Here is a 25,262-nt window from a genome sequence, read left to right on the forward strand (position 1 = left end):
CAATGAAAATAATGCAAAAATCAATTTTTTGAAGTAAATGAAGTTTGATGGTATGACAAAAATTAAACTAAACCTGTCAAATTTTTTTGAAACTTTCAAATTACGCGCCACTGTCACATCACAGGTGGCAGCACTGTCTTGTTAGTAAATCGGCACGGTAAGTTTCTCATTCATGTGTATTTTTCTCTTGAATATCTCACAATATTTCGGTAATCACTGAATATATTCAATAATTCCTATTATAAAAATTTTCTCCAGTCATTACTCTTTGTAAATATGTGCAGAGTTTTGAAAATTTCCCCATATTTATTTGAAAACTGGCCGCCTTAGTCAGATGCCTCACGCGCCACACTCGTGGTTTACGTGTCTTGCCGTGTTTTGATTGAAATTTGAATCGCATCTAAATTTTGCCGATCTTGCCCTTTAGATGGTTGAGAAGGGTGCCAAAACGGTGCCAGCGGCCAAGTCGGCCGCGGGCAAGTCCCCCGAGAAGAAGAAGCGCGACAACAGGCCTCGCAACTACACCCTCGGCAATGGCATCTACCGCTTCAGCCGAACCAGAATGTACCACAAGAAGGCTTTGTGGAAGTTTGTTGGTAAGAAAACCGCCAAACCTGAGAAGGTGAAGAGAGCGACGCATGTCGAGAAGCCCATCAAGGGTGACAACAACGGTGGAAAGCGTTTAGTGCTGCTGAAGAAGCGCAAGGCGTACTACCCAACCACCGATGGGATCAAAAAGAAGCCGGCTAAGAAGCTGTTTAAGGATCACGTCCGCAACATCAGACCAACCCTGCAGCCCGGTACTGTTCTCATCCTCTTGGCTGGTGTCCACCGAGGAAAGAGAGTTGTCCTCCTCAAAACCCTTAAAACGGGTCTCTTGCTGGTGACAGGTTTGTTTGTTTGCGTGTATATACACTTTTTATTTAAAAACAACAAATTTATCTCCAATTTATGGTTATGCTCTTGGCCTGATGGTTAAGTGTTTGCCTAGCAGTTGAGAGGTACCTGGTTCAAACCCAGGTCGATCTCAAAAAGTTGTCTATGATTATTTTCTTTACCGCCCCAGTCTGAATTGACTATGTAGATTGGTATCTTAATGAGGACAACTGAAACTCTTTTGACAAATTTTTCAATTGTTTCTGTCAACTTAAGATTAAAAATTTGTAATTAAATTTCAGGACCTTTCAAAGTGAACGCTTGTCCACTTCGTCGAGTTCACCAGAGGTATGTCATTGCCACCAGTCTGAGGCTTGATATTTCAAAAGTGAAAATTCCCCTTCGTGTCAACGATGCCTACTTCAAGAGGCAGAGGAAGACGCAGCCCAAGAAGGAGGAAGGAGAGATTTTTGATGTCAAGAAAGAGGTAATTTAAAATTATTCAACAAAAACTGCAAATTCAGAATACAACTCGTTATAAATCATTTCAATTTAATAATTTGATTAATTTAAAAAAACCGCCTTTATGTGTTGCCGTTGATTTGTACATACATTGAATTAACGGTGTCAAAACTGGCGTAAATTGAATGTCCTACTCAAGTTGCTGATGCCTTGTAACTGGCGGAATGTGATCTTGAGTTTGACGACACTTCATATTTATTTAGTGCAAATTAATCTAATCTGTAAACTTTTTGTTGTAGACTTACAAGGCATCGGACATTCGCAAGGAAGATCAAGCTGTGGTGGACAAACAAATTCTGGACATCATCCGCAAGAACCCCGAGAAGAAGAGCATATTTGGGTACCTGGGATCAATGTTCGGCTTGAGATCAGGACAGCTCCCACACAAAATGAAGTTCTAATTTCCCCATTAAATTTAAACACTGACTTTGTCAAACATCGACTTTCAATCAATAGAACCCTTTAATTCTTTAATTGGTATTGCTGCAACAACGTTAGTTATTGTAAAATTTATTGGTATTAATTTTAGATAATATTACTTACAGATATTTGCTAAAGAGTGGTAAAAAAAAAAGAAGGTTCCATCTGCCATTGTTTATCCTAAATAAAAATTTGAGATATTTTATGGCTTTCATAATGGCCAATTTATAATAGAGTTGAAATAATTTTTTTTAGAAATAAAATTATTCACATTTAATTTTGTGGTATTTTCAAAATGCCATGCCTCAACAGTCAAAGCGTTACCGAAAGTTAGACCCATCAGTAGCTATAGCTGGTAATTTCCGCGCTGCTACTTGAGGTATGTAATTTTATCATGCTGCCAAAGCTTCAAAATTCGTTACATTCTGTTATGTTGGTAGCTCTTCATCAAACATAAACAATTTCCCAGGCGACGCCCATGCCCAACCCAAAAATTGATGTCAGTTAATTTTCGTTAAATTATTTGAGAAAAATTCATATTGGTGAGTTCAAATATGTGATCATTAACCCTATATTTCGTATGCATCATTATTAAATCAAAAAGTCTGACACAATCCGGTGAAACTGAAGCCAAAAGTTGATTATTAAATCGGAACTTTCTTACGGGTGTTTCTGTAAACAGGTGCCTTTTGCTGCCTTTGAATGCATTGGAATGTTCTGTTTGTATCCATAATGAAAACCAAATGAAAACATGCAAACCAGATATACATATCAATAGATTTTTATAATTCAAAAGAAAAATAAATGCAGTGCTTATGTTTTCTAAAAGTAGCTTGAAATTTTAATCATTTTCATGTTATTTTCAGAAAATGCCCATTCTACGCACCTGTTGGTCTCCATTCATTTGGAATAATGACGTGAAAACTGGAAGCTATGCTGTTGCTTTTTACACTATGGTTAGTATAATTATAAATAGATTTTGCAATATAATTACTTACATATTTTTTTTAGTGCAATACAATGCAATTAGTATTGAATTTAGTACATAAATTATTTAATCAAGTATTATTTTATCAATAATTAACTAAAATAATTTTTTTAAGAAAATTTTTATTCATGCAAATTAATCCTTCCAGGCTACCAGTCTAATCATCATCACTTGGACAGCTTTTGAGATGAGTGGTGGAGACTCCAGCCACTTCTATATGCCTTTATTTGAAACGGATGTCAGAGACAGTAAATATGATAGCAATACTAATATTAAATATTAATTCTAAAAAAATCCTTTAGCCATGCAACTCTTTGGAGGGCTGGAGATTGTCCTCTTTTTGCTGATGATCGCGTTCAGCGGACTTATGATCAAGGGCATTAAAATAAGCAACAGAGGCTTCATCCTGCCCTGGCTGTGGGGAATGGCATTTTTGATATTTCTGCAAATTTTGTTTGGAATTTGGCTACTCTACGGATACTATATTTATGTGAGTGTTAAAAAATATATCGTTTTTCATATTTTTAATTTATTTTAATAATTAGTTGCAATCTGTGATGGCGTGCCTGGTTCTCTGGATTTGGATGGGGTACAATGTGAGAGTCTCGTTAAAATATTTTTTAGTCAACCTAACAAACAAAAAATTTCAGATTTACTGCTGGCTATGCGTCTACTCATTCTACGACATCTTGCGAGAGATGCAAGCTCCCAATATTGTACTTTTGTACTAAGTATTCCGAACTGAACCTGAAAGTATTATCCACATTCCTTGTAACTGATCTTATCTTGAAGGAATGTACAGGTAAATCAAGTAATGACTGTAAAAACCAACACAAAGAGTTAGCGCAATCTATGCAGTATGCACTCCTGCAATGATCCGTCCTCAAGGAGATTATTTCAACACTCCTATATCGAGATAATAAACATTTCTTATGATGATTAAAATGATTCCGTCCGTAAACTTCTCCATTCAAATTATATTGTTGCTATTCAATAATGTGGAATATCTACAAGCATGAATAATAATAATTGTTAATTCTTAGTAATACAAAAATATTTTCAGAATATTTTGACAGTTGTGTTCTTTTTTAGCTGAAAATTGAAAGCTTACTCTATCATATTATGTACCCTTTTTTAGTTTTAATTTCTTTTGAAATAAAATAATAATAATAAATCAACTTATTTCATTTGATAAAAAAAAAACCGGAGTACACATCATATCTCTCTTTTTGATTAACAAATCATGCTTCACATTTTAACGGTGGATATCTGGGCAATACCATTTTTAATAATATAGGGGTCGGAGCGACTTGTCATTCAAGAGGAGGGCGTGGTCGGTAGTCTGGGTAAACAAATCTGCCACACTTGAAACTGTTGGCCCTCTACAAGTCTACAAAAATTGCATGAAAGGGCCAAAGTGCACGAGGCGTAAGTAAATTTCCCTTACAAGAAAATAATAATCGTGCCACTCTTTTGCATTTTCGTTGCAGCCGTCAGAGCTTTAAAAGCTAAAATGCTGTGAACTCGCAAGGTTGCTAGGGTGCGTGCCTACTGAACATGGTGCGTGTGATTTCGGTGCACCATTTCGTGAGCCAGGAGATCCAGCCTGTGGATGAGCCTTTGGCCGTGGCCTCGGCGACTCCTGACAAGCTGCTCATAGCCCTGCCCATCCATGCCGTGGAGGTACGAGACCTGCGGAGGGGTGCCCTTCCAACACACTGCTTTCCGACGGTGGACGAAGTTCGCTTTCTCACGCACTGCATACAAGGTATAAACACTCAGGAACTCTTTTAAACATTATTTCTACTAATCGATTATATTGCTTTCATTTGTATAGGGAATTTTGTGGCCACCTTAGAAAGCAAGAAAAGCCGACAGGGCAACGAAGCGATCCACGCAAGGATTTACGTCAATTGGGATGTGCCAAGCAAATTGGAAGGAATGAGAGCCCGTATTGCTGGACGAGTTACACCAAGCAGCAGTCAGTCTGGCGTGGCCAGTTTGGAAATGATTGAATTACCCGTCAAAAGGACTCCGAACAATCTGGCCTGTTGCCAAGTAAACTTTGTTAATACTATTTTGAGAATTCTCTTTCACGACCACTTGTTTTCAGGTGACAGGAAATGTGATCATCAGCTGTCACATGACACTCACTGTGTTTAAATTCAACATCGAGACCCATGACATTTCCAAGCTTAAGTTTATTGACTTCATAGAACACTTTAGTTTGGATTTAAATTTTTGCCCCAACCTAATATGTCTGAACGAGGATGTGATATCCTGCAGCTCCAAGGAGAACTTGCTAGTGATCAGAGTAGTGATTTCGGACCCAGCCAGAACTGATGAAAAGAAAACTAAGTCTAGAGGAAAAAGTTCTGAAAATATTTCTAAGAAGCCGGAAGTTAAAAGAGAAAGATCACCAGGTGCATATAATTTTTATAATTAAATTTCCTGAAAAAAAAAATTGATTTAATTTCCAACTTTAACTGGTTTTTTCATAATTAAAAACAATCCAGTACGACTCTCCGAGCTACTTGCTGAAGCGCCTTCACTGAAAGAAAAACTGCATCCTGACTCATTCCCTGTGTTAGTGCAGCTACCTTCAATTTCTGAGGGGAACAAGAATCTTTCAGCCAATCAGCTAATTAACTTAACTAACAAAGGTGGACCATTTCGAGATGCCACATCAGATCTGAACGCCAAAATCTCATTCATCTCAAGTATTGGAAATTAACTATTTTACGTGTGGACCTAAAATTTATTTATTTTTATTATAGATAAAGATCTGAACGCCCAAATTGTTAAAATCATGAGTTTGCAACTGCACACATGCAACCAGGCCATGAAAGACGAATTCAAGTGTTTGCAAGTTTTACCAATGTATACTGATCCCGATAAAAAGAACAAAGGTTGGAGATTCCCATTAAATATTTTTATGATCGTTGAAAATTTTGCTGTACAGAAATTTCTCACCATTCCTCGTTTTGCTCGAACTATGCGAGTGAGTTGGTCAGTCTGGGCATTGCAGTCACGACCCAGCAGGAGGGATACATTTACCACGTTAACTACAGAGCTCTTATTTCTGGCTCACAAGAGGATATCATTTCCGGCCCAACTATTTACTCTTTCACAGCTCCCATCTCATGCCTTGCACTAGAGAGGTCCATTCTTCACGCTTTAACCGACACCGGACTCGAATCTTACACTGGAAGAGCCGGCCATTATTTTTTGAGGACCTTAGGCTTGGACAACCCAGATGAATTTAGTGCAGTAATTAATACAAAAAAATCTCCCTCCCCAAACTTGATGCAAACATTAAAAATTTCAGAGCTACCCGTCAATGGACGACCCTGTTTGCTTAGTTGGCTTGCGCCCTTTCTTCAGCGTCGAACACATTTTACTCACAGAGAATTACCTCTGCTTGCTTGCCTGCTCTGATCCATCAAGCACATCTAGTCAAGAGTAAACTTGCAAGTTAAATTTTCAATCGTCATATAATTTAATTTTATTGTTTGCAGCTCTCAGAGTGGTTCGAATTGGACCCTCTACTCATTAAAGTTGCCCAGTTGTGCAGATCTTTACCAAGACATGGTCCAATTAGCAAACATTCATAAAGGCAGCGCCCCCACCACTTATCTCCACCTGTTGTCGGAGGCCCACGCTGTTCTCGGCACGGCCAGGCAGTGCATGAATTGGAGGCTAGACCACGTTTCCCAAGGAAATGTTGTGGTTGCGGTGCCAGGATGGGAGGCCAGTCCTGAGGCCAATCGAAGGCTTGAGCGCTGCTACCAAGAGTCATGCGCACTTCTTGGTGACTATTATATCAAGTAAAAAAACTTTTTCTTTTTTGCAAAGACCAAGTAATATTCATGATATTTTATATCATTCTAGTGGTGACGACGAAAGTCACTGGAAATTGGCAAAACCCTTCTATGACATGAGTGGTATGAAAGCTGAGCACGTATTGGACAGGTTTATCAGAATGGAGGACACTTTAGGAGAAATTCCAATGTTTGACGAAGAGCCCAAGGAACGCAGTTACAAGGGGTTGATGTTCTATCTGAAAGGCGAACTGCCTAGAAACAAAAAGTCTGCTGAAGAAGAGTCCATAAATGTTGAATTTGCATCTCACTTGTTGGAATTGTTTGAGAAACATGACCCTGCGTCCATTTCCGCCCTAATCCTGAGCTCGGTCACCTTACGTCAGCACTGTATTGACAGGGTGCTGCAGGTCATGAAGAAGCGCCTCCTGGTGAAAGGTGCCAGCAGCAGTTTGTCCTCCCAAGAGAGCCTGAACACTTGCACCGGTGGAGACCCTTTTGACGCTCTGGCTCTGGTGCTACTGTGCCTTCAGAAAGGGTCTGTCGACCAGGCCAGGACGGTTCTTTCATCGTTAGTTGACCCTATGGAGTTAGTCAAGGCCTTGCAAGAATATCACGGTTTGCTCTTCACCGCCGTTGAAGTTAAGCAGAAGGAAGTGGCGTTGGCCTTCACTGAACTGGCCTTACTGATTGCCGAGATTTTGCCGGAGTCCTTGGCGTCGGTACTTACAAACTTGACCCTGAACCCAAGTTTGGCCCATCAACTCCCTTGCGTGCCGACCTTGATTGGACTGACGAGAGCCTTTTTGATGACACCCTGTGGATTTTCCTCGCCAGGTGCCCCGTCCTCGAACGCAACGAAAGTCCTGAGGGATTATTTGGAGTCTTTTCTATCAAAGCTCCCTAATAATTATTCTTTGGTAAGATGATGAAATATTTAAGCTTAAAGTTCCTTCAATTTCCACAAAAACTTCCTTAGGCTGAAGTAGCTGAGGGCACTTGTATATTGACAAGGTCATATCTAGCCTGCCTGGTGGACAAGAACTTTTTCAAATCATTTGACCCCACCGCTGATTATGAAGAGCCCTTCGGGAAAAGATACAATTATCTCTCTTCACTTCCTCCGTTCCATGTGGACAAGTCTTGGTATGCTTCTCAGAAGGTGCCTGTCCCTCTAGAACTAGAAGAAAAACGGCTTGCATATGAAATGCTCATCAAGCTACAGGTACAAACTCTAATTACAAAAAATAACTGTAAAAAACCCTAATTCTCTCAATTTTCAGTCCCTGCTTTGTTCGCCCAAACTGGGTCAGCATAGCTGCTTTGAAGTTCTCCAGTTTTTGCAATCACACCCCCATGTGTCTGGGGCGTTAGCCCTAAAAACTATTTGTGTATCCCCGAAAGAAACAATCAATTTGCTGGTAGAGCACAATCCAAATTGCCTTCTAGCTTTTGCAAAGGTATACCATTTATTGCGCTCAAAATTTTTCTAGCAATTTGATATTACTTTTTATTTTAAAGGAAAAGTTTACGAATGAAAATGAATGGAAGTATTTTATCGGGTCTCTGCACAAGAAAACGGAACAACTGCACAATGACTCACCCGTCCAATTCCTGTACTCAAAAATATTCACAGGTTAGTAAAAGAAAGATATTTTTTAGAACAGTGTTATAAAAAAGTCCCTGCACATTTAGATACCCTGAATCACTTGGTGCACATCCTTTCGTTGGAAGAATTCGTTCGGATTTTGCCTGGTGGAGAGATGGCATGCGAGAGCCCCGTTTTCAAGCCATATGTCAAAGCTTGTGAGAATGTGCAAAGTGCAAACTACCTGAGGTCCCTGATTATGGAAACAGGCGAGGCACTTCTCAACACCCTCGATTTCAACTAGTCGCATTATTCGCAATCATCCTTTAATTCTCATTATTGTTAATTGTTACCTTCTTGAGCACAGTTATTTAATGTTTCATTATATATCAATCACTCTGTTTAGAGATAAACAGTAGAGTGCTTGTGCAGTTTTTGAAATGTTTGTAACTAAATTATTTAATTCAACTGGTTGAAACGTTGGTAATAATTATGTTGAAGCTTAAAGCATTAAAGGCTGTGTTTTATTATTTAAATACCAATAATTTTTGCTGGCCTTTTGAATTTTTTTTTAAAATTAAGAATTAATAACTTTCTCTTCTTGGCAGCAGGAGACTGGCTGGAGAAACAAGAGACAGTGCTAAGTAAAAAAATTGAAATATTTCACATTTTTTATTTAAATTTTACTTTAAAAATATATTGACATGTGTAAAGGAAAAGCGCGTGAAATGAAATGAGTAAAATAATATAATCAATCCAGATCCTTGAATAGAATACAAAACAGAATAATTATGTAGAGAGGAGAGAAATCAGATAACTCGGATGCCTTTCCCATTATCCAAATCAACAGATCCAAATCAAGACGATGTGAGGAGAGGTGGGCGTGGCTTTACCTGTTTTGACAGGAGATAAACAACAAAACGCGTCTCGTCTTCATGCTCATTTTTAATATCCAAAATTACAACCTGGAGACGTCGGAATCTCGTCTTGTTCTTGTCACTTGTGAAAAATGAAAATCTTAATGCTTAAACAGCGAAAGGGAATTGCGTTTTACTACTCGTGAAATGGAATCGGGAGACGGCGAGGAGCCGATGATTCTGGACGATGAAGACGTCGTTCACGAGCCCATACCTGTGCGGAAAATTCCATCGCAGAATGTGGTGCTGCGGTTGCTTCATCGAGAGGTCCACGGACGAAGCATTCAGTCCCGCAGGTGCCCTCAAAATCAGACGCGCGAATTCTACCAAAGCGTATTTCCAAACCTGACCCTGATCAACGTCGACACACCGCCTGTGTTCCTGCGAAAATTCAATCCCAACGGCAGTCACCTTCTGGCATTCTCCTCTGACCAGACCAGCATCGAAATTTACAAATACCTGGGCCCCAGCGCTGGTGGAACGTCCCTTCAAAGGTATCAGAAAAAATGACCTATGATATATGATATTATTATAAAATGTTTTATATTAAGAAGATTTTGCCTGTTATGAAATTAACTAATTTAAACCGTTTACAGCTATGACGGCGACTGCGTGGACTTTGCAGAATTCAACCGCAACCAGAACCGAGTGAATATCTTTGAGCTCTACTTCAAGCGGAAGTGGATGGTAAATTTGGCCCAAAGCGGAGAGCAGCTTAACCGAGAGTGCAGTTTGTTCACCGATGACTCAAAATACGTGATCGTTAGTTCCTCCATGTTCGTCGATGGCAACAACGGTGACCAGAGCAACTTCTTCGACATCTACTCAAACAACGAGGCGGTGACGCCGAACAGCAGCTTCCGGCTTGAGGACTACACCATTTACCTGGTGGACATTTACAACGGCCGCTTATGTGATACAATCAACTTGAAGACTGACAAAATTTGCTTATCCCACAACCAAGGCATCTACCTTTTAAATGACACCCTGGCCGTCCTCTCCATACAGCATCAGACAATCCACATCTTTAAACTTGTCGATGGCAAATTCCAGCAGATGCAAAAAATAGGCCGCTTTTGCTTTCCCGGGGACGAGGAGCAATTGGCCGACGTCCTGCCTGTGTCCGTGCCCTCGTACAGGGAAGCCACCATAAATGCTCTGAAGCATCGACTGCTGACCTTTTTGTACTTTCGAGCCATCAACGTTTCTCGGCAGACGGGAACTCCGTACGAGCTGCGGATGTTCTACCAGTACTTCGACCACATCAGGACTCTCAAACTGTGGAAGATGCAGCTGCTGGACGAAGACCATCTGCTGCTCAAGTACGCTGTGGAGAATGTGGTGACCCTGAAAACGCCTGAACCAAACAGTGCCACCTCGTTCTTTGTGGTTTACAACATTCCAGAGGCCACGGTCCTGGCTGTTTTTGAAAATAGCGCCGAGGAAATGCTAACTCTGTTGGAAAATTTCTGTGACTATTTTAGGAATACGAAGCTGCACAAACAGTTTGCCTGTTCTCCATCGAATAATATTCATGCCAGGTGACCAAACTACCGTAAAATTATATTTTCCATAATTTTTCTTTATAATAATAATATTTTTTGTCATTTATCCTCAATTGGAACAAGACATAAGAATTAGGGCAGGTCAAAAGGGATAACAAATAAAAAATTAAAATTTGTGTACATAGACTTTTTCAGATTTGATAGAGGCATTGGAAATGATCCTATTTATTTTATCATTAAAAATATTTAATGAATAATTTTTTAACTCTTAATTTCCTTTTATTTAATTTACTGAGTTTTTATTATTTGTGTTAAAGGTTTATTATTAATTTTAACAAGTTATATTTTATGTTTCCAATTTCTAGACACCTAATGCAGCGATTAAAGCAAACAATCGTGAGTGCAAGATTTGGTGGGCCCACTGAAGCAATCAAGCGGCTACTCTGTCAGCTTCCGATCAGCGCCCAGTCATTTACAAGTTCTCCGTATCTGGATTTCTCTCTCTTCAGCTATGATGAGAAGCGTGTTTCAATGATTGAGCGTCCCAAGTGTTGTGGAGAGTATGCTATCAGGTAATATAATAAATAAATAAATGTTTCGCTACCATTTTACATTTTATATCTTAATTTAATGTTTAGATTTTACGGGAGAAATTCTGGGCTGCTCAAGTTTCGAATGCATGCTGGAATCATGAACTCCAATATGGGAGCGCCTCGTGTGTCAAGGAGACTGGTTGCCTACATTTTCCACCCTACTGATCCCTTTGCAATCAGCGTACAACGAGCTAACAATGCTGAATATATCGTCAGTCTGCACGTCAGGCACAGTAGCCAAGTTTGAATTGGATCTCCAGTGCCATCAGCATAATTGTTAATTACCTTTTTAAAGATTTAATTATTTTTCCACGAGTGCAAAGAACTCGGATGTAATATTTTAGACTCATATTGAGCCATTCAATAAGAAATCATAAGAAAAGAAGTTAACTCAATCCTTGAATTTTTCTTACATATGTGAAGTTATTGTTCAATGAATAAATGCTCTTAGGTGAATATAAAATTTATAAATTTATCACATTATTTTTCGGTTTTTTCTTGACAAGACCTTAAGGACTCCGTATTTTCATAGTCAAATCAAGTCTTTACAACCATGGTTAGTTAAATTTCAAATTATTATTGCCCAAAGTGGCTTCTATTGTTGTAAAGACTTGATATGACTATGTCAAAGGAGTAAAAATAATTTGTGCAAAGCCCAAATTAACTGTGGGATCTAAAACACAATAAAAGTCGTCATTATTTTTTTTTATTAGTTAAATTAATTTTTGTTTATTTGTACAATAAAAAAAAATAATAATATTATTAAAATATGAAAAATAGAGTCGATTGTAGAGAAGGAACATTGAATTTGTTGGAGGAAACGACATAAAGGCAGCAAGAATTTTTTTAAAACCTTCAAGACAAAAAAAATACCCCATCTACCGCAACCGCAGTGAGCCTCAATTATTTTATTATTAAGCATTTTTTTTTTTGCAGTATTAATACATTTTCTCCCGCTAAATTATTTTGAATGCAGCTGACGTCACGAATCTTCCTTGGCACTTTCCCAACAGCCTGGCAAAACCTCCTTGAAAGTTCACAACACAAAAATCCGAGATGGCGGAGTCACTTATAGGCGCAGTAATACCGACTCCAGAAACAAAGTTTTTCTGTCATAAATGCACCGTAGAAATTCCCAGAGTGCTGCCGGTAAGCATCAGTATTGTGTGATTTATCCGAATTTCATCTAAACGGGCTTGGCACGGCGTGAATGAGAAAAATTCGAGCAATCCTAAAGCGAGGGCATGAACGTTGCGATCCTTCACCCACCACTCAAGACTTTATTAATTCCAGTTTTATTGTATTTTCTAGAAGTTCCTTTACATTTCTTGCGCAATTTACAACAAACCATAAAGCGTTTTCTTTATATTTGCATTCGTTGGCCAATAGACGCAATTTCAATCGATTTGAAAGGAATCAACACGAAAACAATTTTGAGACCACATATTAGCAGGCCATTGATTATTTTGTATCCCTTTGTGACGAGTGAGGCAACAACGATTTGGTTATTATTTGATTGCGTTTTCCCTTCTGTCTAAGCAAATGTTACTTTTGTACCTGTACATACCAGGAATTGAACAAATACACATCCCTTTCCCCTGCTTTCCCTTTTATGAATATCAGAGTCATTGGAGAGCGGAATTTATCAAAAAGAGCACAGCAATTATAATAATTGCTAATTCCCACCACAAATGGGCCAAAAAGTTTTATTTTGTCTTTGAATTCCACATTTTTTTTATTTATACACATAGTTTTATTTCGCCTCGAAACTGTTTTTTTTCCGTTTTGTCCTTTTTCATCTCTGATAGACTTTTGAGTATGACGTAATGTGGGTCTCTCTTAACTGGCTAGTGATATCACCTTGATAAGAAAATTGGCACTTTTTTATGTATCGAAAAGGCTCCTCAGAAATGATGAAAACAAAACTAGAATTTTGTTTTATGAAATGGATTTAAACTTGTTCAATTTTTTGCCTCAGGACTACACTTGTCCAACATGCAACAGCGGATTCATCGAAGAAATAAATCCTAACCAAGATGAAGACAATGACATGGACTCAAGTGATGAGGTAATCTTAATATTTTGCTGAAAATATTCGGCAATTCTTGATCTTGACCATACTTAGGTATTATTCGTTTTTTTTTTTTTTTTTAATTAAAAATTACCATCTATATCATGAACTGTTATTTTTTTTTTTAGATTTTGGTGATGTCATATTTTAAATTTGCAGACTGCAGAGCCAGGGATGGCAGATTTCATGTCGGTGTTCATGCAAGACATGATGGGGGCCAGCGACCCGATGGGCAGACCCAGTTTGCGCAGACATCGCATGACACTCAGATCTCAGCCTGCTCATGTGCACACCATGCCCTTGGAGAACATTCTGCAGGACATATTAGTCAACATCACTGGTATGGACTTTGCTCAGATCGGAGCAGCAGGTGGCCACGATAGAGACAACAGAGGAGTGTGAGTAGTAAAATCTTAATTTTATTTATTTATTTCTTGATATTTTTTTTGCATTAGGAGATTTTTTGTCGGCAATCCTGGTGACTATGCATGGGGACGAGAAGGTCTTGACGCCATCGTCACTCAACTGCTAAACCAAATGGATGGCACAGGCCCTGCACCATTAGCTGAGGAAAAGATCCAGTCATTACCAAGTGTAGAAATTGCACAAGAACAAGTTGGTGAGTTGCTGAATTCTCTAAAAATAAATTAGAGGATTGAATTTTTGTTTTTGCAGACCAATGCTTGCAATGCTCAGTCTGCTGGGAGGACTTCAAGAAAGGAGAGTCGGTGCGCAAACTACCTTGTGATCATGTTTATCATGACGACTGCATTATTCCATGGCTTAAAATTGTAAGTCGTCCTCAAATTAAAAGTTTATTTTTTTTATTTGAAAGAAATTTTCACACATAGAACTAAAATTTTGCCTCTTTTAGCATGGAACATGTCCCATCTGTAGGAAAGTCCTGAACGAGGACGCGGCCCACGAGGATCAGGCCAGGACAGGGCCGACCCAAAATGCAGCAGCTTCTCTACCTCAGAGTATTGCAGCATTCCTTAGGTAAAAATAAATTAAATAAAAACTTTCTAACTTGATGCAAATACAATTTGGTATGTTTATCATCACAATTTAATTTTAGTGTTTTTCAATTTACCAGATGAATCATTATCGTTTCATTTTAAGGGCCGCAAATAGTGGAGGAAGCTCGGCCTCCTCCTCGTCCACATCCTCGTCCTCAAGTAGAGGAAACAGCAGCACAGATGGTTCAAATTCTTCCGCTCAACAGAGGCAGAGGAGCCCACCATCGGATGGAAATCACTTCTGGGACATGGACATGGATTGCGATTAGCAGTTTCGCTCGAGACAGTCAGGACTTCAGCCCCAAATTTCCCATAAGACCAGGACACACATTGTTTCTTGTCAGGAATCTTCCTGAATAAAAACGATTCCGCCAGATTCTTTTGAATTCTCTTCATCATATGCACAGTTTTTCTTTATTTTTCCCCCAAAGGAAAGTTAAATGCTTGTTTATCCCTCAAAGTCTGGCATTATTAATTTCATAGCAAAAAGTTAACAAGCTGGTTAGTGCCTGTTCCAATGAAGTTGTGCGCACTTTTAATTGCGAATTAGCTGCATATTACCAAGAAGGGAGGTTTTAAAGTTTGCTTTTTGTGTAATACCTTTTGATTTGACACTTAAAATATTCCATTTCTATAATTTAGTAAAAGGCTGGTCCTTTGATTGGGTAAAACATGACTGTTGTTTAAAATTTATTCATAGAGAGGTTGTACTTTGTGACGTCAAATGTCGTTTTGTTTAATTACTATCGACAGAATGCTGAAGTGTCGCATCACCAAATTCACTGCAGCAATTATGGATTTTATAAATAAAGATTTTGAAGCTGAAGTGCTTGTTGAGGTTACAATATTTTGCCTTTTTTGCTATAATTTTTGTACAATTACTTGTAAATTGATTTCTTTAATTCAATATCCTCACACTATTGATTAATTCTGTTGGAATGTAGGATATTTCTTTCTGTATATATAAATAAATGAGTTTTAATAATTATAGTTTTTGCGTGACTGCAAAGCTAATTAAAGTCGTCTATTAGGCGATACCTGAACATATTTGTCTTTTTATCTTGGCATTCCCTAATTTTTGACTGAACTAGAAACCAATTTGAAAAATTTGTATTTAAATACTAATTAAGAAAAACGTGGAAAAATGTCATTACTTGTACCTCAATCTTTTTCACTACAAAATACGATAATCATAAATATTTCATTAAACACATTATTGAGTATTAATTAGCATCTAGATTTTGTTTTTCATTGTAACTTTTATAAAGTGATCATAATTAAATTTATTTCTTTAAAAGTTCAGTAAGGGGATTGAAGATTTTAGTAATTAAATAATTATCGTTGTTGCGCACAAGGCAAGAGAAATAGTATTATATTGCCAACTTTTATTCTAATTAGAAAATTTATTTCATAAAAATGCATGCTTCTTGCCATTTATTGCCATTTGATTATTTTATTTTTCATGGAGGAAAAAAAGTTACTTTTTAGAAAAAAAGAATACTTGAAATCAAAGTTGCAAATAAAAAAAAAGTTATATCCTATAATTTTTGATTATTGATTGCAAAAGTGAGCTGTGATTGAAACGATTGAAAAAATAAAAAGCGTGAGAAGTTAAAAAATTAATAAGAAACACAAATTAAAATTAATAACAAATTGAAAAAAGTACAAATATAATATTGTTTTCATATTGGAAAATGTGTTTGTTATTTCAAGCTTAGGGGTTGGAGGTCAACAAGCTTGAAGCCGTGGACTGGTGGCGCGGAAAAACACGCGAGCAAAGCAATCAGCGCAGGAGTCGTGCTCTTTGCCCAATAGGCAGAGCGCGCCGCCGCGAGCCACGGCGCTTGCAAAACACAAGAGACGCTTTTGGCTTTTCCAATTCGCTATCATGAAACGTCGGCCTTCGCTGCTCGCTCTGCACTTTTCCTCACAACACAAGACTTGGGCTCGTTCATCTCGCTGCTGTCACATTGTTGTCTAGAGTGTCCGCCTCGATTGATTTGCCCACGCCAATCTGGTGAGTATAAGGAGGCGTTCGTTCAAACACACACACGTAAGCAGGGGTCGCTTTAATAGCCGACGACGCCAAATTAATTTGGAGCGCGCGTCAGATGATTCGATTAGGAGAGACTCAAACAGTTTGCCTCTCCGAGAGAAGCATATCAATCAGGCGCCCCTTTATTGTTATTAATGAACTGTTGACTTTTCGAAAGTTCATCAATCTTAATGTGTTTTTATGCTAATTGAGCAGCGAAAAGAAAATTATAGAATATATAGAATCTGAGATAGAATCTGGGTATTCTTCCCATTTTTTCCAATTGATGCTCTTCTGCAGGTCCCGAAAATAATTATTTTAATTTTTACTGATTGTAAATGAAAAAAATAATAATAATTTTCCGGTCGCTTGTTCTCAAGATGTGCTCTTAAATCTTATTATTAACACAGAGCTCGAATTAATTAACCTAATTAGCGTTTGATTTCGGGATTGGTGCCAAAAGACTAATTGGGTGGTTGACTCTGGGGCCGCCAACTCTCGGAAGAAGAGAGTTTGCGGCTGGCGCGCGCGGCGTGTGTAATTCAATGACAATTGACTTTGGCGGTGTGTCTCACTTTTGTGTGCGCGAGAAAGACATGCACTGGAGCGCTTATACACCGCTCCAGTCAATTATTCAACGCCTTTGTCCTCCTCATTATACCCGCGCCGGGACAAATACAATAGGGGAGGGGGCGGCTTTTGTATTTTTGGGCACAAAGTGCGAGTCCAGGGCTTGGGGTTGGAAAACGTACTTTGCGGCGAGCGCTCTAATTGTGTCTGACGCGCACAGAAATTCAGAGACCGTGCTCGAGAGTGTTGTGCAAGAGTGCGGTCGGCGTCATCAACAACGAGACGTGGCCTCCTCTCGACACACACACACTATATCGATCCACGGCCCCGTGCCTGAAACTCACCACCGGCACTACTCCGAAGGGGCTTAGCATAATTAAGGGCGAAAAACAATTATGTGTGGTGACCGAATTCAATCACCGCGCGCACTCGACCCGTTTATTTTTCTCCCGCCTTTCTACACCAGCGCATTACTCAACGGAATTTGCATATGTTTTTTTCTTTTTGCTTGAGCAAACGATTTCATGACACTTTTTTTTAAATGCCACGCCCTCTGTTTATGCAAAACACGGGAAGGTCACCCTTTTGGTGACGTCAGCATTTTGCCCTCGGAACACAGAGAGAGACAAAAGCGTTTTATTTCAAATCGGAGCGGCCGTGCTCGATAAAATGAGACTGACGAAGTTTTCTGTCGGAATACGGAAAATTCATTTCGGAAACATTTATGCGAAATTACATATTCAGACTTTATATATGTATTGATCGAATTTAAATAAACACAGGAAATATAATATAATATCCGCACAGGCATGAATAAGGACGCGATATTTTGCAAGAGCGATTGGATATAATTGGCCATCACATGCAGATTCCCACGAATACACTGGTCAGATAAAGTGACACATGTCAACGCAATGTAAACCAAAATCAACAACGCTGTATATTTATGTTACAACCACCGTTCTATTATTATTTTATTTTGCTCGTGCGTAATACGAGTCCATTATTAATAAGTCCCTCTGCGCTGCAAGAGAGAAATGTCCGCATTATATTCAGGTGACGGCTTTGTGTGCAGAGACGTGTATAACGTGTATATTGTTCACGCACAAAAGAGAATATTTTTCCACTTTTTCTCTCGTAAAAGGACGTGATCGTTTTATTCAAATTAGCGCGCCCCTAATTTCTATTCATTATCATGAAAAATGCGTTGAATTCAAAAATACCCCTGCATAATAAAATTTGGACGCTCCCAAAGCGCTTGAAGCTAATTATTAATGTGGCCAGCAAAGAATGGAAACAATGGGACCAGATCGAACTTCGTACAGAATTGACAAGGTACGCTCGAGGGATTGATTTTTCAATCGAGTCACGCCAACTGGGAGATGCACAAATCGATATAGATTAGAGAGGCGCGCTCTCGTTTTGACTGGAAATGCATGAAAATAGCTTCAAATAATGTAATACAGGGTGGCCCAAAATTCAACGACACATTTTAATTTGCTGCCATTTTTGAACGGATGGAGATATTTGAGTTTTCTCAGCGGGAGAATGAAGTTCAACTGTGGAAGTTTTGTTGGTGCTATGGGCATCCCATTGTTGCAACGCATTGTTACTGAAAAATAGCTACAACCGCAAACGAAAAATTTCTCTTATGGGATATCCATGTTAATTTTTAAACTTTTTAATTTTTTTACTTTTTTAACGAAACAAAATGTTTTCTAGCCTAAAATTTTGCGAGGAACACGATTCTGGTGTCTAAATTTTATTCCGTTAAGTTAAAATAGACTTTTTGACACAAATTTTATGAAAATGAAAGGTTAGGTCAAATTTGACCTCACCAATTGATTCAGCTTGCCGAGTTTACCCTTAGTACCAATTTTCGTTTCTTTACCTATTTTGGTTCTATAAAATCCAGGAAACCGTCAAAATTTACCTGAAGTAAATTTGGATAATTAAACTTCCAACGGCAATAAAAAATAGAAGTCCAGCATTAAACTTATCAAACTTTGGCCGGATTAACTACGTGCTTTGTGAGAACTTGTAATTTATAAGTTAGAAGTCTGTCACCCAGAAGGAAAAATTTATTTTTTAAAGTTTGTGGTGATTTATAGCAAATTTAAAAAAAATTTAATTGAAAATTAATCTACGTGAAGCGAAAAATTAAAAGTCCTGTTTTAAAAAAACTGCGATTTCGCTGGCAGTTAGAAGGGTTTAAGGGCTATGTTTTCTCCAAATGGCAAGTCTGTCGCCCAAAGAAAACTTTGGCTTATTATGATTTTTGCATTTCAAACAAAATTTCCTAAATCGGATTTGGGTTATAATTTGGCAAAGTCGCCGAAAAAATTAGATTCTGTCGAGTGACAGGCGCAAAATTTAGTAATCCAACTCACTGAACTACATAAATTTAAAAAATCTCCGCGCAAGTAGAATGCAACCTGGACTTTTCATTTTATTTTTAATCGCAGATATTATTTGATAAAATTTTGTAATTTTCCACATTTCAATAAAAAAATTTAAGAAGTCCAGGTTTCATACTACTTGCGCGGAGATTTTTTAAATTTATGTAGTTCAGTGAGTTGGATTACCAAATTTTGCGCCTGTCACTCGACAGAATCTAATTTTTTCGGTGACTTTGCCAAATTATAACCCAAATCCGATTTAGGAAATTTTGTTTGAAATGCAAAAATCATAACAAGCCAAAGTTTTCTTTGGGCGACAGACTTGCCATTTGGAGAAAACATAGCCCTTAAACCCTTCTAACTGCCAGCGAAATCGCAGTTTTTTTAAAACAGGACTTTTAATTTTTCGCTTCACGTAGATTAATTTTCAATTAAATTTTTTTTAAATTTGCTATAAATCACCACAAACTTTAAAAAATAAATTTTTCCTTCTGGGTGACAGACTTCTAACTTATAAATTACAAGTTCTCACAAAGCACGTAGTTAATCCGGCCAAAGTTTGATAAGTTTAATGCTGGACTTCTATTTTTTATTGCCGTTGGAAGTTTAATTATCCAAATTTACTTCAGGTAAATTTTGACGGTTTCCTGGATTTTATAGAACCAAAATAGGTAAAGAAACGAAAATTGGTACTAAGGGTAAACTCGGCAAGCTGAATCAATTGGTGAGGTCAAATTTGACCTAACCTTTCATTTTCATAAAATTTGTGTCAAAAAGTCTATTTTATACTTAACGTAATAAAATTTAGACACTAGAATCGTGTTCCTCGCAAAATTTTAGGCTAGAAGACATTTTGTTTCGTTAAAAAAGTAAAAAAATTAAAAAGTTTAAAAATTAACATGGATATCCCATAAGAGAAATTTTTCGTTTGCGGTTGTAGCTATTTTTCAGTAACAATGCGTTGCAACAATGGGATGCCCATAGCACCAACAAAACTTCCACAGCTGAACTTCATTCTCCCGCTGAGAAAACTCAAATATCTCCATCCGTTCAAAAATGGCAGCAAATTAAAATGTGTCGTTGAATTTTGGGCCACCCTGTATACATTTTTATATGCGCCGCGCGCAGGCCAGGCCTTCCTGCAAGATAAAAACTTGAGATGGGCTCGATTATGCAAATCGTGAGTAGAAGGGGGAGGAATTTGATGACTTATAAATGCATACGTTTCTCCGCGATGACGCCTTTCTTTCAAAATTATTACATAGAGTGTGCAATATATGGATCCAGCAGACACTCTGGACAGCGGCCAAGGCAAAACAAACACAGCTAGACATTTTCCATAAGCCAGATCATAATGAAAAATATGCTAAAATTATAATTTTGTAGTAGAAATCGACGATCGAGGGTTGATTCGTGGTGATTTTGAATTTGGTTTTGTGAGTTGTTTATTGTATAAGAAAAAACTATGTCCTGCTCTACATGTTTCGGCTGCAGCCTGTGAAATTATTTTGACAAAATTCGGTAAATAAATAAATTATAATTAAAGTATTTTAATCAAATAATTGATTTTTTTGAAAATTTCTTTACAATTTTTTGTCACCAATAATTGTTTCCTTTAATTAGACAATTATTTTTGGACATATTTTTACAAACTTCCAAAATTATTTTAAAAATCAAGTTTGTCAAATTTAAGAAAAAAGGAATTGGTGAAAAAATTATAATTTAAAAAAAAAATGACTAGTAGATTGAAATACTTTTAAAAAATTTATTAATTTTGTCAAAATAGTTGCAAAACTCGTGCATTACGGCTGCAGCCCGCAGCCGAAACATGTAGAGCAGGATATTTTATATTCGTAACAACTCTTAAAATTCTTTAAATTCAAAATCACTAAAATCATAAATTGGGAGGAGGGGGAGCGATATAATTATTTTATATCAAAAGCGAGCAGTCCTATCCAGCTGGCACCCCTCCTAGTGACACGGATAAGCTGAACGTGGTCAAGTGTCACGTCGTTGACACTCGACGGCACCAATGATGCATTTCGCGGTGAAACCGGCGCCTCCACCACACGTACGCCCAAGGCGCCTATATCCATGCTGGGGCGCCTCGAACGGCAGAAAGACCCGAGCTGAGCAAACAAACCGCTGTGGAAAACGTGATGCTCTCAATTTGCACGGCAACTGCACGGCCCAGCGCTGCAAAGAAAATACAACTCGCACGCGATGAAAAACCTTGCCATACAAAATAATATGCCTGCACCACCGCCTGGTACCCTTTCCTTTCCTCGCATCAACGAATTCAGAGGGTGTTGCAAAAGACAGTTTTTGTGTGTTTCGGTTAAAAAAAAACTAAGCAAGCAGACGTTTTCAAATATACGCACGATGCGGCTCGAGATATAAATGTCATCCTGAGGCGTTGAAAGCGGCTTACGATGCATTATTTTTTCTTATCCTGATTTGGTTTTTGGTTGACACAGAATCGCTTATTTCATTCTAAATATATGGCTTTTTAATAGAGGATCTTCAAGTCACGCATAAATCTACTTTTTTTTGGCTCACAAAACGTTTTTGCACCTTTAACCTACATTAGTGCGAGGCGCGAAACCGAGAGAAGCACCCCAATAATCCTTTCGTCTCCCACAATATTGAACAACAGGCTATTTTAAAGGTTTCCCTTGAATGAATTTTTAAGGTTTGACCGCGGAGTGTAGTCAAAATATAAAATATTTATATATTCCCCTGGTCTGTGGAGCATACAAGTTGAACAAAGTGTCGTGCGAGCATGACTAATAAAGAGAGTAGGGCGGGACGGACCAATTCATTTGCATTCTGCTAATTGGATAACTTTTTGTAATGGACATCATTTTCGTAATTAAATAACTTTTTCAATGAGATGAAAGATAAGCTTGGTGGCACACAAGCATACGTGTCCCTTGCTCTCCGCATGCAAAGTTCAGGTCAGTTTTTGTTGAGAATGGAAATTTCCTAATTAACTATGGTAAATTTATGAAAAAAAAAATATTGAGTATTTATTTCGTTAAAAAAATACCTCTAATAACTTTCAAGACCATAATTAAATAATTAATATTAAATTTGATCAAAAGAAACACAAATAAAGGAGGCGGTACAAATTGAAGTTAAATTTTATTTTTAATAAAAATATTAATATTAAAACTTGCCAAAACTCTAAGAGCGTTTTGGGGTTTGTAACAGTTTGTAAGAAAAACAAATTTTTTAAAAGGCACGCTGCTTTTGCCCGTTATAACTATAAATAATATTTTTTGATAATTTGTGAGGCTTTTTCTGAAATCAGTGCTTAAAGAGCTACTTTTTAGCCCCATCTTTAAATAGGCCAATGTATGCATTTGCTTTACAAAGCTCACTGTGCATTAACTTACTCGCAGTCGAGTCCACTGCTATTTCAATGCAAAACCTATTTGGCACGCTTTTGCGCACAGCAAAATCCCCAGCACGAAGCTGGAAAATGATTTGGCCTGCACGCTGTGTGTATCAAAAGAGATAAAACGACGCCATAAAGCAGACATATACACACGTTCTTTGTGCCAATTTTGCGGCATCATGATAACGTGTGCGCGATTTTTACAAGGTCGTTAGAACAAAAGCATTCACAACATTCGCCTTTTGCTGATTATTTTCTTTTGCTCTCACATTTAGTTGCAAATGATATTTATGCGATCACTGCCCATAACGAGATACATCAATCAGAATTTCAAAGTGAATATAATTTAATTTTATTAGGAGATTGAAAGAAAAATTTGATTAATGAAATTTACACTTGAGGAGATGATCATGGAAATGAAGAGATATTATTAGGATTTTGATTTTTTTTGCTCAAATGTGGTGTTTTTCAATTGTGCTGATTTTTTTAATGTTTCTTGCTGATGAAATAGGGTCGGGTCGCAGACCGTGACCGAAACTGGTAGAGACATTTGAACAATTTTTTGCAACGAGGAAAAGCCCGATTTCTTCATTTCCATGATCATCTCCTTGAGTGTCAACTTCTTCAAACAAAAATACTATTTTAAACATAAGAAAACAAAAAATTGGAAGGTTTTTGCTGAGGCCTTGCATTTATTGATACTTCCAAATTAATTAATGTTATACTCTTTTTCCATGTTTTGGATCAGACTTAAATTTCGTCTTTTCTTTTTCAACGTTCTTTTAGCCATTTATAATCAGTCCCGTTAAATTCAATTTTCATTCATTTATCAGAAACGCATTTCCTTCATTACACTGGTTCAAATATTGCTTCAACTATTTACTTTTCAGTGATCCATTTAGGTACTTAAAAAATTTGAGGAGCACAGAGACATGTACATGGCACCGTTTTAAATATTCACTTAATTCGATTATGCCAATAAATATGTGATCGTAGTAGTGCTTCGGGCGACGAGAGTTCAACACTCTCATTATAAGGGTTCTTCTCTCTCTTTTGGGCAAAAGCAGGCGCCAGCGCACGGAATAATATTATCTCGAGCGAAGGTGGGCGGCCGAGTTTTGCCTGCTGCTCATCCTTTCTTACAAACTAATTAACCTGATGGCGTTTGTGATCAAAAATTCAAAATTCCCACCCCTCGCGCGTGCAATATTAAAAAGGGAGGCTCGCGCGCACCGCCTCCCTCCGCCCCCTCTTGCAAGTCAATACGTATGCGCGCTGCCACTCAAGTCGGGGCGGCCTGCCGGCCTCTCGCAGTTTGTGCAAGCTCACATTCCCAAAATATCGCGCAGCGAACGAGAGCCGAGGCTGCGCTGACTTTCGCGTTGTATTTTATTTTACCCTTGTTTGTGTGCCGCCGTCCGCAGGCTGACTCTGCGCGTCCGCACACAGGAAGCTGCTCCGGTCCACGCTGGCCCGAAAAACCCGCATGTGCTTTACGAGAGTAAGACAAAGATTTATATACACATTGCAATTCCGCTAATTGAAAGAGTGCTCTTGAAAATGTACCGAAAAAAGCTTTTATACACGCTTGCTTTTTTGCCTCGCTTTGTCGGTCGATTTACGCGCGCGTGTGCTCAGAGACAAATGCTAACGTAATATTCCTCTTTCGTTAATACACAGAAGAGTTTATTTTCCTTTCATTTTTTTTTTTTATCTTTTGCCCCGGTTCTTGGTCAAAAGCTCTAAAGAAAAGAAAAACGTAAGAGGATTGAGAATCTGGTTCCCGCCAACCCGCGTCTAATCGATAAAGAGCCTTTTTATTATTAAGTAAGTGGACTCCCCATTCCTCTCTCTCATTATGAGCAGCTAAAGCCTATAACCTTTTTATGCGCCTGCTTTTGAACAGAAATCCTTGGTTTTTAATTAATTCAGCTTTTTGTTATTCCCATCATAATTCATGAAATTAATCGTTGCCTCATGTTTATTCGCAGCGTGAATAACATTTTTATATATAATGTAATTTAGTGCATGAAAGCAGCTAGTCGAGTGGGCACAAAAGCCACAGCACGTGGACCGTTAATAAGCTGCAGTCCAATTTCGGTCGTTTCAAACACGCACAGCCCATTACGCCCATTGTTGAATTAAAAAAGAGCGAAATCGCACGTGCGACAAGGGTTGATTTCAAAAAAGACTGATATTTCGGTCACGATAAACTTTTCGCCTAATTTATTGTGCTGGAAATTACTCTAGCATTAATTTTTTTACCCACCGAATTGTGGGTCAGAGGTCAGCGAAAATTGATTTCCGATTCGCGCTCACTCTCTGTAATTTGTCGGTTTCACAGTCAAACTTGTGCGTTCGACTAATGCGATTCGACGGGGGTGATGCAGCGATCGCGAGGAGAGCCGACTTTTTACGCGCGCGTTACATGCGTCAGTCTTTTAGCAGAAACACAAATGTTGCATGACAGAACCCTTCCATAATGATGATTGTTTGCTTTCGGCACTGTGTATTTAGCGAGCGCGCGAATACATATAT

The 25,262-nt window shown here is 38.1% G+C and overlaps 6 protein-coding genes across 11 annotated transcripts in view; all 6 read left to right on the forward strand.

Annotated features, from left to right (window-relative positions):
- The first annotated feature begins 15 nt into the window (after positions 1-15).
- On the forward strand, positions 16-1,834 carry LOC132198699 (large ribosomal subunit protein eL6). Its single transcript, XM_059622874.1, has 4 exons — positions 16-157; positions 428-890; positions 1,179-1,363; positions 1,638-1,834. Exons 2-4 carry the CDS (start codon positions 428-430, stop codon positions 1,797-1,799), a joined length of 810 nt encoding a protein of 269 aa, XP_059478857.1. The 5' UTR covers positions 16-157; the 3' UTR covers positions 1,800-1,834.
- A 425-nt stretch (positions 1,835-2,259) lies between these two features.
- LOC132198851 (uncharacterized) lies at positions 2,260-3,971 on the forward strand. The gene is made up of 6 exons (XM_059623116.1): positions 2,260-2,360; positions 2,685-2,774; positions 2,955-3,054; positions 3,109-3,296; positions 3,352-3,402; positions 3,457-3,971. Exons 2-6 carry the CDS (start codon positions 2,688-2,690, stop codon positions 3,535-3,537), a joined length of 507 nt encoding a protein of 168 aa, XP_059479099.1. The 5' UTR covers positions 2,260-2,360; positions 2,685-2,687; the 3' UTR covers positions 3,538-3,971.
- Positions 3,972-4,114: 143 nt separating this feature from the next.
- LOC132198694 (BLOC-2 complex member HPS3) lies at positions 4,115-8,744 on the forward strand. Its single transcript, XM_059622866.1, has 14 exons — positions 4,115-4,234; positions 4,297-4,574; positions 4,644-4,864; positions 4,920-5,229; positions 5,323-5,526; positions 5,584-5,715; positions 5,769-6,076; positions 6,135-6,268; positions 6,325-6,633; positions 6,698-7,547; positions 7,607-7,852; positions 7,911-8,087; positions 8,149-8,263; positions 8,323-8,744. The coding sequence occupies exons 2-14, from the start codon at positions 4,364-4,366 to the stop codon at positions 8,517-8,519; spliced, it is 3,414 nt and encodes a 1,137-aa protein (XP_059478849.1). The 5' UTR covers positions 4,115-4,234; positions 4,297-4,363; the 3' UTR covers positions 8,520-8,744.
- A 354-nt stretch (positions 8,745-9,098) lies between these two features.
- LOC132198696 (DET1 homolog) lies at positions 9,099-11,707 on the forward strand. The gene is made up of 4 exons (XM_059622870.1): positions 9,099-9,626; positions 9,729-10,673; positions 11,003-11,209; positions 11,276-11,707. The coding sequence occupies exons 1-4, from the start codon at positions 9,280-9,282 to the stop codon at positions 11,475-11,477; spliced, it is 1,701 nt and encodes a 566-aa protein (XP_059478853.1). The 5' UTR covers positions 9,099-9,279; the 3' UTR covers positions 11,478-11,707.
- A 557-nt stretch (positions 11,708-12,264) lies between these two features.
- Positions 12,265-15,365, forward strand: LOC132198703 (E3 ubiquitin-protein ligase Iruka). The gene is made up of 7 exons (XM_059622878.1): positions 12,265-12,379; positions 13,209-13,298; positions 13,461-13,699; positions 13,757-13,920; positions 13,977-14,092; positions 14,176-14,300; positions 14,424-15,365. Exons 1-7 carry the CDS (start codon positions 12,287-12,289, stop codon positions 14,587-14,589), a joined length of 993 nt encoding a protein of 330 aa, XP_059478861.1. The 5' UTR covers positions 12,265-12,286; the 3' UTR covers positions 14,590-15,365.
- An 811-nt stretch (positions 15,366-16,176) lies between these two features.
- LOC132198564 (small conductance calcium-activated potassium channel protein) overlaps positions 16,177-25,262 on the forward strand; it is a 50,309-nt gene continuing 41,223 nt past the window's right edge. For 4 of the 6 annotated variants that reach the window (XM_059622656.1, XM_059622655.1, XM_059622660.1 and 1 more), the window contains exon 1: positions 16,177-16,337. The gene's annotated coding sequence lies outside the window, so the exon portion shown is untranslated. Of the gene's footprint in view, positions 16,374-23,738; positions 24,226-25,262 lie in introns of those variants that run through there. The other 2 variants (XM_059622658.1, XM_059622657.1) reach the window with 2 other exon arrangements.

This window comes from Neocloeon triangulifer, unplaced genomic scaffold, assembly GCF_031216515.1.
Source record: "Neocloeon triangulifer isolate White Clay Creek 2 clone unplaced genomic scaffold, ASM3121651v1 ptg000013l, whole genome shotgun sequence".
Taxonomy (NCBI): Eukaryota; Metazoa; Arthropoda; class Insecta; order Ephemeroptera; family Baetidae; genus Neocloeon; species Neocloeon triangulifer.

Excerpts from the sequence above, each read along its gene's own strand:
- LOC132198699 (XM_059622874.1), top strand. The coding sequence starts at position 428 with ATGGTTGAGAAGGGTGCCAAAACGGTGCCAGCGGCCAAGTCGGCCGCG. Across the intron at positions 891-1,178 it reads GGGTCTCTTGCTGGTGACAG|GACCTTTCAAAGTGAACGCT; the intron begins GTTTGTTTGTTT and ends ATTAAATTTCAG. Across the intron at positions 1,364-1,637 it reads TTTTTGATGTCAAGAAAGAG|ACTTACAAGGCATCGGACAT; the intron begins GTAATTTAAAAT and ends TTTTTGTTGTAG.
- LOC132198851 (XM_059623116.1), top strand. The coding sequence starts at position 2,688 with ATGCCCATTCTACGCACCTGTTGGTCTCCATTCATTTGGAATAATGAC. Across the intron at positions 2,775-2,954 it reads CTGTTGCTTTTTACACTATG|GCTACCAGTCTAATCATCAT; the intron begins GTTAGTATAATT and ends TAATCCTTCCAG. Across the intron at positions 3,297-3,351 it reads TCTACGGATACTATATTTAT|TTGCAATCTGTGATGGCGTG; the intron begins GTGAGTGTTAAA and ends TTTAATAATTAG.
- LOC132198694 (XM_059622866.1), top strand. The coding sequence starts at position 4,364 with ATGGTGCGTGTGATTTCGGTGCACCATTTCGTGAGCCAGGAGATCCAG. Across the intron at positions 6,634-6,697 it reads CTTGGTGACTATTATATCAA|TGGTGACGACGAAAGTCACT; the intron begins GTAAAAAAACTT and ends ATATCATTCTAG. Across the intron at positions 8,088-8,148 it reads GCCTTCTAGCTTTTGCAAAG|GAAAAGTTTACGAATGAAAA; the intron begins GTATACCATTTA and ends TTTATTTTAAAG.
- LOC132198696 (XM_059622870.1), top strand. The coding sequence starts at position 9,280 with ATGGAATCGGGAGACGGCGAGGAGCCGATGATTCTGGACGATGAAGAC. Across the intron at positions 9,627-9,728 it reads GGTGGAACGTCCCTTCAAAG|CTATGACGGCGACTGCGTGG; the intron begins GTATCAGAAAAA and ends AACCGTTTACAG. Across the intron at positions 11,210-11,275 it reads TGTGGAGAGTATGCTATCAG|ATTTTACGGGAGAAATTCTG; the intron begins GTAATATAATAA and ends TTTAATGTTTAG.
- LOC132198703 (XM_059622878.1), top strand. The coding sequence starts at position 12,287 with ATGGCGGAGTCACTTATAGGCGCAGTAATACCGACTCCAGAAACAAAG. Across the intron at positions 13,299-13,460 it reads ACATGGACTCAAGTGATGAG|ACTGCAGAGCCAGGGATGGC; the intron begins GTAATCTTAATA and ends TTAAATTTGCAG. Across the intron at positions 13,921-13,976 it reads AATTGCACAAGAACAAGTTG|ACCAATGCTTGCAATGCTCA; the intron begins GTGAGTTGCTGA and ends TTGTTTTTGCAG.